The sequence below is a fragment of the Astyanax mexicanus genome, chromosome 17 (genome assembly GCF_023375975.1).
Source record: "Astyanax mexicanus isolate ESR-SI-001 chromosome 17, AstMex3_surface, whole genome shotgun sequence".
NCBI lineage: Eukaryota > Metazoa > Chordata > Actinopteri > Characiformes > Acestrorhamphidae > Astyanax > Astyanax mexicanus.
In genome coordinates, this window is record NC_064424.1 from 6,674,278 (window position 1) to 6,694,957 (window position 20,680).

The 20,680-nt window shown below is 35.0% G+C and overlaps 1 protein-coding gene across 2 annotated transcripts in view; it reads right to left on the minus strand.

The window, feature by feature from the left end:
• Positions 1-4,513: 4,513 nt before the first annotated feature.
• nectin1a (nectin cell adhesion molecule 1a) overlaps positions 4,514-20,680 on the minus strand; it is a 66,101-nt gene continuing 49,934 nt past the window's right edge. Inside the window, exons 6-8 of one of the 2 annotated variants that reach the window (XM_022675997.2) lie at positions 8,880-9,027; positions 7,589-7,655; positions 4,514-6,566 (exon numbers count right to left, since the gene is read on the minus strand). In XM_022675997.2, coding sequence (XP_022531718.2) covers positions 6,333-6,566; positions 7,589-7,655; positions 8,880-9,027 — 449 coding nt within the window. In that variant the 3' untranslated portion in view covers positions 4,514-6,332. Of the gene's footprint in view, positions 6,567-7,588; positions 7,656-8,879; positions 9,028-11,785; positions 20,501-20,680 lie in introns of those variants that run through there. The other variant, XM_022675996.2, reaches the window with a different exon arrangement.

Sequence of the window (20,680 nt, forward strand, 5' to 3'; positions counted from 1 at the left end):
TTGGCTCCCTCAACAGAGTCGTACAGAGCCTGGCAGGTGTACAAGCCCTCTGCAGCTACTAGAAGGTTCTTAGTGGATAAAGAGGAGCTGTTTTGGACCACATCCAGATCACCCAGATCCTGGGCCAGATGCTGAAGCTTTGGACCCTTGCCGAAGTTATACACCACAGCTTGAATCTTGTCGGTGCCTGGTTGGGTGAAGCTCCAAATGTAGACATCAGGGAGGGTGGTGCCACATGGCAGGGTTACTTCATGTTCCACTACTGCACTGATTCTGGTCTCTTTGTACACCACTTGCCCTGGGTCTGAGATCTCTAGCCCTAAATGCCAAGATTAGGTTCAAATGGTCAGTAATACAATATTAACAAAATTATTTAAGCAATAATACACTCAAGGTCCGTGCTATAATGTGTAATATTGGCACTGCTGTTGCAAGTGCTGTAGATCAGTGCTGTGCCAATATTACATGTTCTAACATAAACCTTGAGTGTATTATTGTGATTATATCATAGATCCATTATCACTGTTTATTGAAAGATTTTGAGTTAAAGAGGAGGAGAAAATAGGATCTGTTTGGTTACAAACACTCCTAGAAACAGTTAAACAGTTCCATTGCTGCTCTGTTTGTAGCTGCACTGTTTGGCTTGTAAGCGCTGCATCGCTACTAGGTTACTTGTATGTGGTGGATTTATACATTGAGCGCTTTGGTTACAGCGCATTACCGGCTGATAACAGCACTCTCTCTGACAGACCCATAGAACGCCTCTCAGCCAATTGCACATTGCAGGGTTGGAATTAACTGTGGTATAATAAAGATTATTACTGTGATTTGTTTCATTTTATTATGATAACCATCTGATTTCTCAATTTGTGTGGAGGCAGGCATTTCATCTGGATGAGCAGCAGCACTGGTTGGTGTAAAGTCTGGTAATTTGTCAGAATGCTCACAATACTCTTGCATCACCCTTAAATGCACCTCAACCTCAGTAAAATGAAGTACAATGTATAGTAGTTGGCCAGATATTTGTGCTATTTTAGGTTTCTTTTTTAATGCATTTTAAAATCTTTTTTTGTAAAATAGGTCCAACAAGGCTATTTACAAGGCTATTTAATCCACAGTCGGACCAAAAAATTAAGTAAATTTATTTACTAGAGTTATAAATTGTCAGATTAAGCTCAGTACTTGTTTGTCCAGCTGTTTATCAGTTTTAAGCTTTAATTTCCTGCAACAAATGATCAAGAAATTATCATAAAATAACAGTAACGGTAACAAAATAGGTAGTAGGTATTGTCTTAACTAATTATCAATTGACACTTGTAAAGACACTGTTAAGCACTACTTAATTGTAAACTGTTATTTATTAATACATAGAAACATTAAACATTTAGTAATACATAATAATGTCTTAACTTGTGTCAATTACCAGAGCAGGAGTGTCCCTAGCTACCTTTAAGAAACTCTTGAAGACAGAGCTCTTCAAAGATCACATACTCTCCTAACACCTCTAACAAACTACATACTTTAAACCCTTATTTCCTTCTTCCCTTCCTTTCCTCGTTTGTCCCACTATTTTCCTTTGGCCTAAAAATGTTTTTTGCCTTGAACTACTATGTCCTCTATTGCTGAATGTACATCATTATTGTAAGTCGCTTTGAATAAAAAAAGTGTATTCTTAATGAAAAAATAAAGCATTACCAAAATAGCTGCACTACCTTCCAGAGAAAAATGTTTTACTATTGCTCAAATGTTGATTTTTTATGTCTCAGGAGACATATTTAAGATTCTCACTTAGGTTTCATGTAGAGATGAACTTTGTCACAGATGTTTCTCCTAAAATTGGTCAGGAGGAATAGCATTAGACAAAAATGAGACATGAGATACTTTAAATGTTAAAGGAGTGAAAATTGAGAACTTGAGTTAGACACATATAAAATATGGGGAGATGTATTGCAAGTTAAACCCTGGTAGTAAACCCACAACCCTGTCATGACCCAGAGCTTTAACCACTGAGCCACCAACACCATAAAACCATCAAAATAATTCAGATGTTAATAACTAAAGCTTTGTAAAACTAGTTAAACACATTCAATTCAATCACTATAAATAACTGTCCAATCAGTTTGACCTTTTCTTAAGTTTCAACACATTTTTATCCTTTTTATGCCGTTTTAAAGGATGTTTGTGATAGATTTCTAATTGGTTGCTGATAGATCCTTTTCAGTAAGTATATATATATATGTTTTGCTTTAACCTAATCTGATTCTAAGCAACATAATGCTTAGTGCAGGATGTTAGTGTAATTTTGTTGTGCTACATAGTTAAATTTAATGTATTTTGGCCAAAACATGCCACAGCTATTAACTATAAAATAAAACTTACAACTGTAAATCTGTGTATACATTTAAATTGTGTAAAAATGCTTACCATACAGGAGGAGAGGAAGCAGAAATACAGTTAGGCAGAAACTGGGCACCTCAGACACTCTGTTTTTCATGGTGCCATGATGATCAGGTATCTTACGTGTCCACAATTTAATGGGAAAGTAAAAGAAGCTGGTAAAAATATTCTGAAAGCTTCCAGCGTCCTTGTCTGAGAGTTCTGTTAGCGTCCCCAGGCAGTGAGAAACTGAGTGGAGCTGAAAAGAGTCTTTGTAAACTGATTTGGGTTGAATTATTCACAAGTCTTCCCTTCACCTGAAGGAATGCAGTAGAGTACAGAGGAGAGACAGGGTTTAGGATGACGAGATGATACCTCTGTCTCATCTATTATTTAACATGCAGGGATGGAAGGCTTTTGTGCTACAGCACGCTCTTAGTGTTTATAAAATTGGTGGCCTTAAATTATTACTGTATGGTACATTGTTGTACACATAAAAACAAAGGAATAGTTTTAATACTGTGAATAGTTTTTAATTTCTGTGTTTATCCTAGTATTGAGTATTGAGGTCAGTATTACGTAAATGCGTAACAGAGGGTCGTATTTCACGTCACATCATCACAGGGTTCAGCACTTCTTCACTGTTCATGTTCAGGGAGGAGTTTCTCATGTTCCACTTCTCCCTAACTTGTGCAATCACATCAATCTCACACCAGTACAAACTTACTTTTATTGAAATCCTAACATTTTTAACTACTGCAGGATTCACTACATAGAAAATAGCTTAATACGTTTGTGCTGGTTTAAGATGTGATAGCCCAGGTTAGGAAGTTTAACAGAAATGTAATACGAGAAGCTCATCCATGTGAATAGAGATGTTTTTCTTGGCACACAGTCCAATTCTGGGTCAAAGGAGGGCATGGTCCCACGCATATTAAGATGTGTGTCATTATATGTTTTCTCAAGACTTTTAAAAATTTGAATTTTCTGTTCTAAAACATGGTGTCTATGGTTTTTATTCCCATTGGTTCTAAATAAATGAAGTCAAAATGCCATGCTGTCAAATTTGCAACCAGAGTATAATGTGAGTACAGTGTATAATGGGAGATCTGCTCATCTGGTCTACCAACCCCTTCTTTGTGCAAAAAAATGCATCTGTGTGAAATGGACTTGGGGTATAGTAATACATGATAAGAGTTTTTGTTAAATAGCCCATCTTCCTTCACCCCCAGCATTTCGAAATACAGTGCTTTTTTTTCTATGCTCCTAACAGGCTTAATTCTTCTGAGTACTAGCAGCTGGGGTGCCAGGTAATAAAGACTGCCCAGAACTCAGCTTTAGTGCTCAGTGTTGTTTCAGTTTGTCCATCCTTACAGCAATCTAATATTAATTATTTCATTTACATCTACTATTAAGAAAAAGTGTGATTAATCCTGATTAATCACAGAATATTGCATCTTTACATTTCTTTAAAATATTATATAAATATATTGCTGATTTCTATCATTTAAAACTGCAGGTTATTCTTTAAATCGTCATTCATTCATTCATTCATTCATTCATTCATTCATTCATTCATTCATTCATTCATTCATTCAGCCTACCTGGAAATACTGGCCACCTGTTTTGTTATAGGATACCATTCTCTCGCATTCACCTGATGATTTATAATAGATAGTAGATAATAATGATTCTCAATTGCCCAATAATTATGGTCAATAAATAGAATAGAGAATAAAACTAACAAACTCTTCAATTATTTTTTTTTAAATATTGAATCAGATTTTTGAACAGAATAATGCAGTGTGTATTTACTCAGAATACAGCAGAAAAATAAATATCTGGCACCCAATTTGGATTCTCTTACTTTGCAGCTTAGCAGCCATCATTATCCAGCTGCTACTGATAACAGTACTGTTTAATAATCAGTTTATGCCTTTGATTTGTTATGAGCTGTCACACCAGACAGTACTATGCCATATAAACATTATATGATTACTGAAAATTGCTTTAATCAAATGCTGTTATATACAGTTATATATGTGTGATTATAGCTGGGTTATTGTGTGCTGTTAGTTTATAATGTGTAGAAAGGTTTTCTATGTAATACAGTATTATGATTGACGAGTCCAAAAGGCATGAGAAACAGTATTTATTTTATTAATAAAGACACAAGAATACATAGATAATGAACACAAACATTTATAAATAAACAGAGTCAGTGTTTATTCTCTATCCCTACTACACTACCAGCAAAAGACGTATAAACATTAGAATTACAGTGCATTACAGTAAGTCATCCAGCAGGTAAAGTGGCTTGAAGCAGATTTTCTCACTAAATGTGAAGTTCTTTTAGGCTGTTCACACTACATATTTTTTATTGTTTAATACCCAGAATAGCAATGCTTCACAGGAAGTTTCGGTTTCATCAAAGAAACTGGCTATTTTCCTTTCTCATCAGTGACAAGTTTGTCAAGTTGGCTTGATGTTTAAGCTGACTGGATTTTGATCTGTCTGTTTAGGCTGAGCCGCATTGAGAAAATGGCAGATATTTTAAATTTGTTCAAATCAAAAGACATATTTTCCAGAGCTGTATATCGTCACACAGTAATATTGTGATTTAAAATTCTATACGGTGATAATACAATATTCAAGAAAGTCTTATGAGCGGTCTCTTATTTACTTTGAAGTTATAAGGGGGATTTTTTTGTGTGTAATCGTTTACATGCTTTAAAAAAGTATTCATACACCTTGAAATTTTCATATTTTTATGTTACATATTTGTTAAAAAATATTAAAAACTTTTCACGTTCTACCTTATGTTGGTCTATCACATAAAATCTTAATAAAATACAATTAAGTTTGTGGGTGTAACATGAAAAAATGTAAAAAGAAAAAAAAACGTCCAGATATATTACACATGTATATATCTGCCAATGCCAATACTGATATACACATTTGTAATATACAGAGAAGCTAGACACCCTGGCATAACTTTACAACTTTAAAAGTAAAACAAATAAATAAAATGACTTTTTAATCAATTAATTTTAAAAGAAGTGCAGCCAACTGTTTTAGCGTGGCCAGCATCGATTGGTCCATTTCTGGCATACAATAAATACACCAGCAAGTATCAATTTAAATCATTGGACATATCGGCCGATACCGATATAATTCTGATATCATCATGCATCCCTAATTTGCTTATCATGAAAACAGCAACAAGCAAAAAAGATCATAAATAAATTTACATAAAGCGTATTATAACATATATATATAATAATGTAAACAGTTGTACAGGACCAGAATAAGATATTCTGGACAATTTTCCCCAAATATTACGCTGTTCATATAAAATAAACGTACATATATACAGAATATACACTGTTTATAGCTTCATAAAGAAAACATAAGACTTTAGATTTTAACAGAGTGTATGTATAGTCCAGAGTCTTTCAGCAGTGTTGCAGAGATAGTGCTGCTTTAATATGCTTTAACTTGCTGTTTTTTTTCTTCAGTAAGCAGTGAACAACATAACGTACAAAACCTAAACTACATTTAACTAAATAATAATAGTAAAAAATAATAAGAAAAACTATTACACAAAACCGTTTATCATGACTTTATGAATGCACTGTGAGGATGGCCATCAAGGTACAGTAAATATACACTCAGAATATTGTAGTGTGGGTGCAGAGTGCAGTGGCGTGCACTCGATTTAAGAACAATATGCAAAACAGTTCAGTGATACAGACGTACGAGAATAAATTATCATTCAAATGCTATTTGTCATATTTCACAAACATTTACAAACGCACCCAACATGCCTGTTAGGAAGAAGACGTAAAAAAGAAAGAAAGCAACATAAACATATTCTTAGTTATTACAAATACATACACTGCAGAGAGTGAGAGCAGAGGTAAAATATGAAGAGGTGTGTGTGTGTGTGTGTGAGTTTATACGTACTGTTCTTTAGGGAATGTGTATGAGGAGATGGGTGCGGGTGGTGTGGGGTAGGTGAAGGTGCTGGTGTGGGTGGTGTGCTGGGTGTAGGGGTTCTGGGGCAGAAAGGTGAGCGGAGGCTGGATAGGTGGAGAGTGCTGCTCCATGTAGTCGTCTTTATTACACGCCAGACGATAACTCACATAGTCAGCTGTGTTCGGGAGCTCGTCATATAACCTCCCCGGAGCCTGAGGAACAAAATATATATATTAATATTACTCATCTCTGTGTATTATATACACAGCTCTGGCAAAAATTAAATCTAGTGTCGGCTAACACTTTGAATGAAGATTTTCCATTAAAAGCAAATTATAACCGATAGAAATTAAACAGGCCTAATTAATAGGATGTAATTATATATTATATATCACAGTTAATTTATGGATAGTTTTCTTCTTACTAAATAAAATCATCATTTAAAAAGTGATTTATATATTTACACAGGTTATATTTGTCTGATAATAAAGTTTGATAATATGAAATATGTAAATGTGACAAAATGCAAAAAAAGAAATAAATATATAGTTAAGAGTCTTAAGTTAATAGACCACTTCAGTTTCTGAATCAGTTTCTCTGATTTTGCTATTTATAGGTTTATGATTGAGTAAAAATAACATTGCTGATTTATTCTATAAACTACAGACAACATTTCTCCCAAATTCCAAATAAAAATATTGTCAATTAGAGCATTTATTTGGCTGAAATAACAATAAAGGTGCAAAGCTCAGAGTTCATATTTTTTCCTAAAACAACTTTTAAGAGTTCATGAATCAATATTTGATGGAATAACCCTGTTTTTTTAATCACAGTTTTTATGCATCTTGGCATGTTCTCCTCCACCAGTCTTACACACTGCTTTTGGAAAACTTTATGCCTTTACTTCTGGTGCAAAAATTCAAGCAGTTCAGGTTGGTTCCTCTTGATTATATTCCATAATTTGGTCAAATTAAAGAAACTCATAATTTTTAAGTGGTCTCTTATTTTTTCCAGAGCTGTATATACATATATACACTCTTTACTCTCTAAGTTGCCCTAGTCTCTTCACCAGTAGGAGGCGCTATCTGCTTACACATGCTGAGCCTATAGGCTTTTTATGTCATCATTGCAGCACCAGTGCATCTATTCAGCTCAGATAGAAGGAGGTTAATACATTACTGCATCATTTCATCAGAAAATAAATCCCTCAGAGTCACTGAGAGTGCCCTCTTACCTGGAAGTCATCAGCCGGTTTCTTTTTAGAAGAGGAAGTTTTTTTACGGCCTGGAGACGAGTTGTTCCTGTCCAAAATAGAGAGAAGAGAAGAGAGTCAAATCAGTAAGATGGTCGATCACAAGCCATCAAACCAAGCTGAACTGCTTGAACTTTTGCACCAGGAGTGGCATAAAGTCATCCAAAAGCAGTGTGTAAGACTGGTGGAGGAGAACATGATGCCAAGAGGTATAGAAAATGTGATTAAAAACCAGGGTTATTCCACCAAATATTGATTTATGAACTCCTAAAGTTTTATGAATATGAACTTGTTTTCTTTGCATTATTTGGGGCCTTGAAAGGTTTGAAATATTGTCCATAGTTTTTATAATAAAACGACAATGTTCATTTTACTCAAACATATATCTATAATTAGCAAAATCAGAAAAACTGATTCAGAACATGGAGTGGTCTTTTAATTTAATTTAATTTTTACATTATTATCATACTTACATTTTTCAGATTATCAAACAAATTCATCAGACAAGTATAATCTGAGTAAATATAAAAATCACTTTTTAAATGATGATTTCATTTATTAAGGAAAATAACCAACCTGACCCCCAATACGTAGACTGTGATATATATCCTATTAATTAGGCCTGTTTAATTTCTATTCATTATATTTTGCTTTTAATGTAAAATCTCTATTCAAAATCCTGTGTCGTCCGACACAAGGTTTAACCCCTTTCTGTGAAACTGCTGCACAATCTAGAACCATTTTTGCAAAGCGTATATAATTTACAGGTGTATTAAATTTGTGCAGTACCAGTTTGGATTTACCTTCTCATTTAATGCGTTTCTTTATTTCTTTATTTAATTTATTTTTTATGTTGTAGATTAATATTAAAGACATGAAAACATTTAATGTACATATGGAATTATGTAGTAAACAGAAAAAAAATGTGCTTCTCCTCCAAATTAATCCCCTGATCTAATCCTGATGAGCTGAGATGGTGATTTGAGGTGATTTAATTGGCATGAGCTGGAGCAACTATTGTTCAGCACCTCCAGGAACTCCTTCCTTCAAGACGCTGAGAAAACTATTCCAGCTGACTCTCCCTCATGAAGACACTAAGATTAAAATACCAAGAATGTCTCAAGAATGTTTTTATATTAAATTCACAATGTAAAAAATCATATGAATGAATAAAACACACTGAATGAGAAGAGGTGTTCCATCTTTGGACTGGTACTGTATTTTATTACACTACAGTATTTTATATGCAGTATGTGAGTTGAGGGGTACCTACGAGTCACCGTCGTTCTCAGACTGCTTGTTTCTCTGCTGTTTGTTGACCAAAAATGCAATTCCTGCTATACTGAGGATCACGCCCAGGGCCACCACCCATCCCAGGACCCCCATCACCCTCTCCGACGCGCTGAGTGGCAGCGGGTTTTCTGTGGAAAACACAGTGTTCACCTTCACCAGGCACAATAACCAACATACAGCATATAACAAACAGTATGTTTTGCCATTATTTAACATAAATTAATAAAAACATTACATTGTTAGAAAATGAAATGCCTCTGAAACATCTTTCCCTTCTTATTATCTACTATATAGCAGGGCCATCACTAGAGACTATAAATGGGGGCGCTAAGCTTTTACTATGGGGGTCTAGGAGTAAGCATCCTACAAGAATATAAAGATTTACATAATTAATATTTTTTAAACAAAAAGCACAACTGTTTGGAGAAATTCCAGTTTTAATAGCAGCATGGTTTTGTTAGGTACAGATATTGCACATCTTAACTAATATATTGAACCATTAAAAATCCATTAAAAAAGGAACAGATAAAGAAAACATAATAGATTAGTTTTTAGAAGTTTTTAAACTAGTGGTGTCAGTCGATTTATAGAATCAGATTACTCACAAATTAATCGTGATTAATTGTTATTCATCATACCATTTATTCTCTTTGAGATTTAACATTTAATAGTGAATATCAGTGTTATCAGTAATAGATTTGCAAAATGTAATTAATTTTACTCTATATTGCTGGTCTTAATTGCTTAAAAAATGTACTGTATTAAGCACAACAAAATTCTGTGATTAATCACAGAATTTAAATCATGTTTTTTTTTTATTTTTAAAGGCCGAAACTTACCTGAAATGTGATATGAGACAAAAAAAAAGTGTGCCTGACATACTATAGCATATTTAAATTTATTCTATTATCCAAGTAATTTTAATGTGCTGAGTTAAATGTGTAACTGAGATCTTTAATGGAAGAATTGAATGTTAGTGTAGCTCCATATCCCACCCTCAACAATTTGGAAAGAGGAAATGTACCATCAGTGATGTGTGTGTGTGTGTGTGTGTGTGTGTGTGAGAGTGAGAGAGAGACTAAATTTCAGCATAAATAAAAAGTAATCTACCTTCTGAACTTAACATAACAGAATGCTGTGTTATATCACTAAATAAAAGGCTCTGTAAACTTGATTCATGTGATTCACATGATTAATTTGGTTTAAAAGTATTAATTTAATTAAGTATTAAGTTAATATTTTCCAAATATTTCATATATAATGAAACCACTATTTTTTAACCACCTTTAATATATGAAATAATAATAATAATAATGAAAAAAAACATCCCCCAATATTTCCCAGGGGCTACATTTAGGGGCCTAAAACCATTTAGGGGGAAGTAAAGTCCCCCTAACGCAGGTCTAACAATGTTCGTGCCATATAGGGTCCTGACAGAGCTCTATTGTTCTCTATTGTGTTTAAACCAACAGGACAAAAGCATGCATGCACTTCCTTTTGGGATATGTGCCTTTACTTTGTGCCAACTCACCCCTGAAAATTAGGACTGCTGTGAATGCCATTCATGTGAGCGTCCCCTGAGGTCACAGTGTACATAAAACAACTGTGATGTGAAGCCCAGCCAGAGAAAGCCTGTTCCACAGAGTGCTGTAATGGATTTACTGAGACAATGGCTGGTGGTGCGGAGCTTCCAGCCAGGATAAAACAATGGCCAGCCCAAATACTGAACGCCTGCTGCAGAGGATATCGCTCTGATAGAGGACAGAAGTATTGGGACACCTGATTATTTATTGTATTCAAAAATAGTTTATTTTACTTTTGCTGAGTAGCTGTTTTCACTCTACTAGATTTGCTTTCAGCATTGCTGTGAGAATTTGATTTGATTTCACACAAAGCAATCCAGACTGTTCTCCTACAGAGTTCCCTAATAGTGGAACAAACTACTATTTTTTTTTATTTTTGTTTCCAAAATTTATCCCATTTTCCTACCAATTTACATGGCTAATTACCCAAATCACTCATTAGGACTATTAATAGTACTCAAACCCAGAGGGAAACAGCAGAACAACAGTAATTGCACCGTTAATCAGACATTTAAAAGGCTTTTTAAAAGGTTTTAAGAGCGTTTTTTCTGGGAATAAAAGCGTGAATTCAGCTGTAAGTGGAAATATCTGCACAAAACTGTGCTGGACTGAGGTGCACAGCTTTCAACACATTTCAACATGTGCATTTACAAGCACGTGCCCAACCATGTGGAGAGAGGGGCCATGTGGTTACCTTATGTTTACTACAATATTGCGTTTAATTTCATTTTTTACGGGGTAAAAATTCAGATAGCCAACAGAAGTGAAATTTTAGATTTAATATTATTGTTTAATATTAAATGCATATTTTTCCAGAGTTGCACAAAGTTTAAAAGTTCAAAAGTGCAGTACTACTTAACTTTAAATATTCACTTTTATCAGTTTAACCTATGAATGTAAGATGACCCATAGTTAGGATTCAGGTCATTATCCGTGTTTTATCATGTGCATTTTGCAAAGTACAGTTTGGTATTGAGTATTGTAATATTAGACTTGATATTGATCTATATTATCAATGCATTGCAAAATCCTTGTATCTTCATTTTTGACAATTAAATTAAATGCTCCAAAATGACTTTTTTTAACTTTGGTTTTCCATTGAAAGGACCAAAGATTGTCTTTCCTGCTCCTGTAAAGTTTCAGCCAGTATAGTATCAGCCATGTCTACATATAAAGATCAGCTATTGTTATCAAAAAGTTCATAAAAGTTCAATAAATAAAATAAATAAAGAAAGAAAGATGTTGCAGCAATGATACGTTTCTTGAACCAACACATAATTGATAATTAGTACTTCAATACACACATTTTTATGGCATTTTTATTTGAAAACAGTTCATGTTCTTAAGCCAAAAAGCTTCACAAACACATGAGAACTACACTCAATATGAGCACACAACATACAGAGTATTATACAGTATATACAATCAGAAAAGGAGGCAGTACAGCTGCATGTGGAAGTTTGGGCACCCTTGACCAAATTACAATTTTTTCCCAATAGAAGTATTACGGTCACTACAGAGGCTGTGCTTACATAAATACAAGATACAGTATTTTTTATTTAACTGTAGTTACTTGTGTTTTATTTGTTTATTCACAATATTTTTAAAACCATGATTTAACAGAATTAACAGAAATACAGAAAAAGAAATGTAATTAGGTAGCATTTTAAGGTAAGGCTCCTTTATGAAGGGTTTATACATAGTTTACAAATTAGTTTATTAATGGTTATTAAGTAGGTTATAAACCATTAATAGGCAGGAAGGGTAACAGTGACCTGTCATGTATCAAATAGTGATTCCATATTTGTTTTACTAGATCTTCCTTTTCTTTTCCATCAGTCAGCATTACCATTTCTCTTAATAATAACTTTATTTATTTAACTATGATAACATATTAAACGACTAAACTGACCTTCTATACTATTTTACTAAATATGCCAAAAAAGTAATTGTCTCTGTTGTTTTTTTCTATTTATGTGTTGTAAGTGCTTTTTTTTTTAAGTTTTTACAATTTAATTTAAACTATTAATAAACTCCTCCTTTAATAAACTATTTATAAGAAAGCCTTATTTTAAAGTGGTACCTGTAATTAAAAAAAATTGGCATAAATTACAATAATTTTGTTTATCACAATTATTTGTGTAAGTAGTGCAGTGATGGCTGCATAGTTGAAGAGTGAACCACCACTCAGGTAAATCATCCTGTAGATTTAATCAAATTTAATCAAATTTAATCAAAACTGTATCCAGGGTTTCCCAAACTTTTACACACAAATTATCATTAACATCTTTAAAACACGTCAGCAGAACTGTACATAATAGTGACATCCATACAAAAGTTGGCTGCACAACACTCTATTATGACATTTCCTTTTCACAATACAGATGCAGGATTGACCTAAAGAATAACACTATATAATAATGTGCATCTCATTTTCAGATTTATAAAACTATAAAAAAAAACATGTAATTTTGGCACAATGTACACACAGGTTCTGACAGGTTATCTATAATATTCATCCACACGACTGTTTGCACTAAAGACCACAGTAATGCACAAACATGTAAAGATATTTATTGTTTTTTTATAGTCATAAATAAAACCTGTAATTTGGTGAATCATCCCAATACTTACTAATACTGAAACAGCGTGAAAAGAATCCAGCTGAGCTGAAGATGAAACCACAAGACACAACACAGTCCTGAACGCAGATCATGATGTTGATAGTGCCGTCCCGACACGCTCCAAACCACAGACATTCAGCCACAGTGTTTCAGATTGTGAAAGTGGAATTTTTATCTCTTTTTAAATGAAATAAAATTATATAATCACAATCGTTCAGCACCACTGCACTTATAAGAGAGGAGTGTATAAGGAGATGCGGTCAGGTTTAGGAATGCCTGCTGTGTAGAAGGTTTTCAGTCACAGCGGTAACACTAAACCCTGCACGCTGTCTCCAAATGTGATCTGATCTTCTGAGTGTGTTTCGGGTTGCAGTATGTATTAGTTACACTATTACACTAATTAATGACAATTCTTTTTGCAGTTATGACAAATAAACCACACACAGGTCATTAGAAAAAGTGAATTTACCCTACATTTACCCTGTTGAGTGGTCCAGTAGTCTAATACTGGTTGTTAAATTCTGTGAAACTTAATCCGATAAATCCATAATTCCTGGTATTTAAATATTTAGGAGTATTTGATCCTCGTTTAGTGACACGGATGCTGTAAAGTATCGAAGATAATTATTTTGTGTTATATCGAGTATCGCAGAATCACAATATTGTGATATCAGTGCATTGTGAGATGTCCTAGACTGTAATACTGTATTCCATATCTAATGCTAGTGTACATTACACAGAAGGCATGCAATACTGTTAACATCCAGCGGTTCTTTACTTTCATTTTAATGGAAACTAAACAGTGCTGGTAGTAGATTTATAGACACATTGGAGTTTTTGTTCTTTACAAAATAAAAAATGGCACTATGATCGGGAGGTTTGAATCCCGGTTATGCAGCTTGCCATCAGCTGCCGGAGCCCTGAGAGAGCACAATTGCTCCTGCTCTCTCTGGGTGGGTAGATGGTGCTCTTTTCCCAGTGATGTGTGCACAAGGCATCTGTGAGCTGATGTATCAGAACTGAGTCGCTGCGCTTTCCTCCGAGAGTTAGCGCTGTGATGCTACTGGTAATGTTGCATCAGCAGCAGCTCAAAAAGAGGCAGAGTCTGACTTCTTCCTGGGGTTGTGGCATTACTAGTGATGGGGGATATACAGCTGACTAGCAGCTAGGTAGCAGCTGAGTAGCAGCTGAATGGGTGGGACAATATGGGTAATATGCAGTACACACACCGTGAATTTTTTTTTGGGGGGGGGGTTCCAAATATATCAATTCTTGACTTAAAATAAGAAAAGGTACATTATAAAACAAAAGAGATGACTCCCTGCATCAGTGCATTTGGAAAACTAGATGCTAAATTTGCCTGACTGTCCACCATCATATCTAATGCTTTCAATACAGTCAATCACATTTGCTCTTAAAAGGATTGAAAACCATGGATTTAATACTCAGCGGCAAGAGTAGCATGAGTGATTCTGAAAACATTTCTATTAGAAATTTATTTGTTCTCTGGTGTTTCACCCCAGTCGCCCTAGTTTTCCTGCATTTAGAACAATGATTTGACCCAACGTTAACCCTTTAATATTCTGCTCAACTGTTTGGTACAGCATACCAATCAGAGGTACTGTATGATATGCTAAAAAAATCCACTATAAGTCACTCTTTCTGTCAGTAGTTTGCGTTTTCATTTCTTGACGTTAGGGCTACACTATATTTGTGCAATAGTCACATCGCAATTAAATCAAACACGTCATGTTTCGATGTTTTGAGAAGTAGATACACAGCAGTCTCTGTGTCTGTGTGAGTGACAGGCTGCTGCTGCCTAAATAGCGTGAGGGGGAGGGGAAGCGCGAGGGCGGGGGTCAGGTGTAGACACGAGGTAACTGCATGGCCTCAATCCACATGGTTGGGCACGTGCTTATAAAGCACCTCAGTCCAGCACAGTTTTGCGGCGCATATAGTTTCAGTTACAGCTGAATTCACTCTTTTAATCCCAGAAAAAAACGCTCTTTTTTTTTTTACCTTTTTAAAAGCCATTTAAATGCCTGATTAAAAGGGCGATTACTGTTGTTTTACTGTTCTCGGTGCTGACTCAGCTCTTGATTAGTCCGGCTGCAAGACAGCGCACAGGTGGGGCGGGGCTGGTGACGTCATGAGCCCTGCATTGTTTAATATCACAATATATATAGTCGAAAAAAGAACATTTGCAACGTAAAATTTTCAAATATCGCCCAGCCCTATTACTAATACTGTTTGGGTGAAATGTTTTAGAATAAAAAAACAAAAAATTGTTATTGCAGGTCAATAATTAAGGATATTAAAAACTAATATTTGAAAGAGTCCTATTCTATTGTCAGTATTCCTGGGACTTTACATCTGTGTCAGCACTGGGGGGCATAATAATATAAGCTTAATGCATTTATTACAAATTGTGTGAATCTGACACCAATAATTCCATAATTCCTGGTATTTACTTGTTTAGCAGTATTTTATTATATATAAAACTTTTACATACCTTGTATATATGAGTTTAGTTAATCCTGTTGTGATAAACAGCCTCTAATTTAGTGCCATGTTCTCCATTCTATTAATTTTTACTATTCTCAAATACGAATAATAGTATAAAAGTTTAAAGAATGATACGTTGCATAACATTTGACCTTATCTGAGTGTTCAATATTATTATTGGTCTGTGGTTATTTATCCTTCTCAGAAAAATAACAGAATATAACTGAACATCAGAGTTCAGAGCTCAGAGCATCTAAAATCCCTATTGTTCCCTTTTGTTCTCCTCAAAATAAGCCATGATCCACATCGTGATGGAATTACATCCAGTCCCCTCTTAGGTTGGGGCTTATAAACCTACTGTCTGTATGGACTTTACAGTTGTTTTAATAATGAGTCTATGAATGATATCTACATGCTTGATGAGACATTTTGTAAAATGCATCAAAAAGAAGAATTTTTAATATACGGTAGAAACAATAATTGAATTGAAAAAATCAAATATAAAATGATTTTTTTAACATAATGAAACTTTAACATTTATATGTTATTTGCTTTCTGTGTTCTGTAAATGGGGTAAGAAGCTCTTCATAGCTCTCAAATGTCCACTCTCATTTTCTCTGCTCTCTATCTACTTTTGTTCCCTTTAATTTCTCTAGGAGTGAGCCCTAAGAGTGGGGAATTTATAGATTAATCAGATTATTTCCTATTCACAAAGGGTTTTTAACTGATAAAAAACGAATATATCTTATATTGATGTTGTCTTTCACACTAAGTCTGAAATTGGCAGATATTTTCATTTAGGTCTTTACCATTGAACCTACATAAATCCCAGTGTGTGAAGGGCAAGGCCAGAAACTAATGTCAAACCAACAAATTGCTCATAAAATTAATTTGTTCAGTGAAAACATTGTAAACTGTTTATTAGTATTTTTGTCAGTTAAAGCGGATGTCCATAAGTTTAGGATTTAGGGCCTTCTCTGGTGAGGATGGGTAATTGCACCGAACATGCGGAAGAATCATCAGGCTGTACATGTGATGTAAATACGTAAAGATTCGTGACATATTAGACTTGGCAGGGATGGTGGTTCCAGCACACTGGTACCATTAAATACAATATTTTATTCATATTCTTCTCCACTCAGAAATGCTTCTGCTTTCAGTTTAGAAACAAAATAATAAGGACTGCCACTTTAAATAAACGATCAAATAAAAATGAACAAATCACTGACTATTCTAAAAAATGTCCTATATTTTCCATAGAATATGGGTTTTTCAGAAAACACATGGACTGTACAAATTTTGCCTTTTACTTGCATCACGAAAACCAACACAGGGCCCTGAGATTCAAAACTGGCTCAGTCATTACACACAATTAGCTATTATACACTTGGACTATGTGAAAACGTACATATCTCAACAGTCTATTCTCAACAACTTGTGCACACTTGATTTATCACCACACCTCTCGTGCACACTCTCTCACTAAACAGATCTTAGGAACACAGCTTTAGCCAGTTGATACCCAACATCTAAAATCGCTAAGTGCATTTTTATACACCTCTTATTAGTTTGCTCAGTCTGAATTGTTTAGTAAGTATTGTATTCACACCTGCCCAAACGAATTGGTTTCAAGGGTGAAAACACACCAATTTCCAATTTGAGCAGACAAAACTGAAAGGTACAGGTCTGAAATGTGCCAAATCACTGTAGTTCATGATCACTATATACAGCTCTGGAAAAAATAAGAGACCACTTAAAATGACTTGGATGATCACAAGCCATCAAACCAAGCTGATCTGCTTGAATTTACACCAGGAGTGGTATAAAGATATCCAAAATCAGTGTGTAAGACTGGTGAAAGAGAACATGCCATGATGCATGAAAACTGTGATTAAAAACAGGGTTTTTTCCACCAAATATTGATTTCTGAAATTCTGAAAAACTTTATGAATATGAATTTCTTTGTTTAATTTAAGGTCTAAAGGCTCTGCATCTTATTTGTGAGTTCAGCCATTTTTAATTTTCTGCAAATAAATGCTCTAAATGACAGTATATTTATTTGGAATTTGAATGAACTAAATAAAAAAAAAAACGATGTTCATTTTACTCAAACTTAAACCTATAAATAGCAAAATGATACATATAAAGAGAAACTGATTCAGAAACTGAAGTAGTCTCTTATTTTTTCCAGAGCTGTGTTGTAAGTATTACAAAGTTCACCAAACATTTGTGTATGCATGAATGCTGAACATTGTTTTACTGACTGACCCCTTTTCTGTTGTGTTTGTGAAGCTATTGTTAATTGTAATTGACCTGTATTTCTCTAAATCAGACATGTCTTTTGGAGTCTATTGAAAAAGACGAACATAAAACGACACAAAATCAACGTGTAGAAAAAGCTTACACTACTGTTCTGAAAAAACACCACCAAATATGGTACAACAATGACGAAACATTTACAACCCATGCGTACAATAACAAAAGCAACAGTGCAAGATTTTCACAGTAGAGAAAGTGCTTGTAAAGTGTATTCATCATCTGTTGTGTTATGGTGCTTTTCCACTGCATGGTACCAATAATACTCGACTCTATTGGACTTTATTAAACTCTATTGGACTCTATTAGACTCTACTGGACTCTATTGGACTGGACTCCACTGTTCTTTCTATATTTTACTCAACTCTAGCTTTAAGGCCGAAACACATGTTTACTCTTAAAATAATTAAATTACTGCAATATACTGAATATAGAGCATCACGGATTATTTATCACATCTTTCACTAACTCCCTGGTTTTTGATAACTCTAGATTAAGAAGCTTAATATTTTTTGCAGCAGCAAAAATACTGGAATTCTTGTACATAACACAAACACCTGATTTGTGTTTCCGATGATACCAACACTACTCTACTAGTCACTAAGGTTAGCTAGCTCATCATTAAGGTTAGCTAGCTCGTTGCTAGCTTCAGTTCACTTCCTGGTAACATTAGTGTGCAATTTAGCTTGTTGCTAAGGTTAGCTAGCTTATCACTAAGGTAAGCTAGCTCGTTGCTAGCTTTAGTTCACTTCCTGGTAACATTAGTGTGTAATTCAGCTTAGGTTTAGGTGCTAAAGTTAGCTAGCTCATCACTAATATTAGCTAGCTCGTTGCTAGCTTTAGTTCACTTCCTGGTAACATTAGTGTGTAATTTAGCTTGTTGCTAAGGTTAGCTAGTTTATTGTTAGCTTTGGTTTACTTCCTGGTAACATTAGTGTGTAATTTAGCTTGTTGCTAAGGTTAGCTTGCTTATCGCTAAGGTTAGATAGCTCGTTGCTAGCTTCAGTTCACTTCCCGGGAACAATAGTGTGAAATTTGCCTTGTTGCTAAATTTAGCTAGCTCATTGCTAAAGTTAGCTAGTTTATTGCTTGCTTTGGTTTACTTCCTGGTAACAATAGTGTGTAATTAAGCTCATTGCTAAAGTTAGCTAGTTTGTCACTAGCTTTAGTACTATCCCAGGTAGCATTAGTATTTTAGGTAGCTCATCTCTAAGGTTACATAGCTTGTTGCTAACTTTAGTTCTGTTCCCGATAATATTAGTATTTTAGTTAGCTCATTGCTACGGTTAGCTAGCCCACTGCTAACGTTAGTTATCTTGCAAGTTTGCACTTACATTTCCTTGTGCTTTCTTTCTAGATGTCTGGAAAAATTACCGGACTCAAGTACTACAACACTAATGGTTTACAAGTCAAATTTTAGTCCTTACTCTGCTTACTTTCTCAGTACCTTCTCTCTTGTGGGTACAATTAATAATTTGTTAATAATTAACCAAAAAAAGAAGTGTAGAGTCTAAATCCATAGAAATCACTGATAAAATCTGATGAAAAAAACCTTGAATAGTTTATAGTGTTCAATAAAGCTCAAAAAAGCATTATTTTTCAGCTTGTTTTGGCTGCTGCACCTGCACAGATCTCCAGAGTGAGACTTGCTGACTCTCTGCCACTCTCTGCACAACAGCAAGCTGATTTATCAGTAAAGAGACACTGGGTTAAGCGTTATTAGAAATCTCATGTATATTTCAGTAAGTGGCTGGTCTACTTATTAATAATTTTTCTGCTAGAGTCAAGACGATGGGTGTAGAGTAGGAAACCATGCAGTGGAAAAGTGCCTCCATATACCAACAGTAGGTAATAACAAATAAAACATCTTAAAAAAGGGTCCTCAATCTGTGTAAACTCCAGTTCGTTCTGGATTTCAACAGTAGACTCAAAGGTACGCTCTGCTCTGAATACAACCATGAATGGAATTACATCTGCCTGACATTTTTTCACCATTTAGAGCAAAATTCAGTAGCAGGGATGGTAGAAGAGGAGATGTGGAACGATATTTTAAAGATGGTGGATAGATGAATTAATTTGCAGCATGTTTTCTTCTCACACATACCACTCTTCTTTAGAGATGACAGAACCGTCCATCTGTGGAACCATATCCACCGAGATCTCCACCTCAGATCCACAGTCGTACAGGTAACTGGGTTCATCGTATCTGTACCGCGTACTGTCCTCCACCGTGCTGTAGCTCTTCACCCTGCTGTCAGGGTAATCATGGAACTCCTGGATGTGTTCAGCTCCATAAAGTTCTGGCTTCTTCTCGTCACTGGAGTCTTCAGGATAGCTCAGGCTATGAGGCAGCGAGGGGCACGGTGCAAGACCGCCAGCTTTGCCTAAACCGTTTCCCAGGACCTGTTTCTTGGTACTATAATCTCCTTTAAAAGTGCGTCTTTGACGATGGAAGAAGACTGCCAGCAACGTGACGGCCGCCAGAAGAACTGTGCCACACACAACAGCGCCGCCAATGGCAGCGCCTGCTCGCTGCTGCTCCTGAGAAACCCCGTCTGAGAAACTAGGGAATTCTGGGAGGGAGAGAGATGGAAGGGAACAAGGTATAAGCATTCCTCTACTAGGAATTTAGTAGTGATGGGATGTTACTAAACTAAAGTTTTGGATCTGAGCTAATCTGATTTATTTATTTATTTATTTTTATTTATTTCTTAACAAGCAAATTACATGCCTTTAGTGTGGGGTTATTTTAA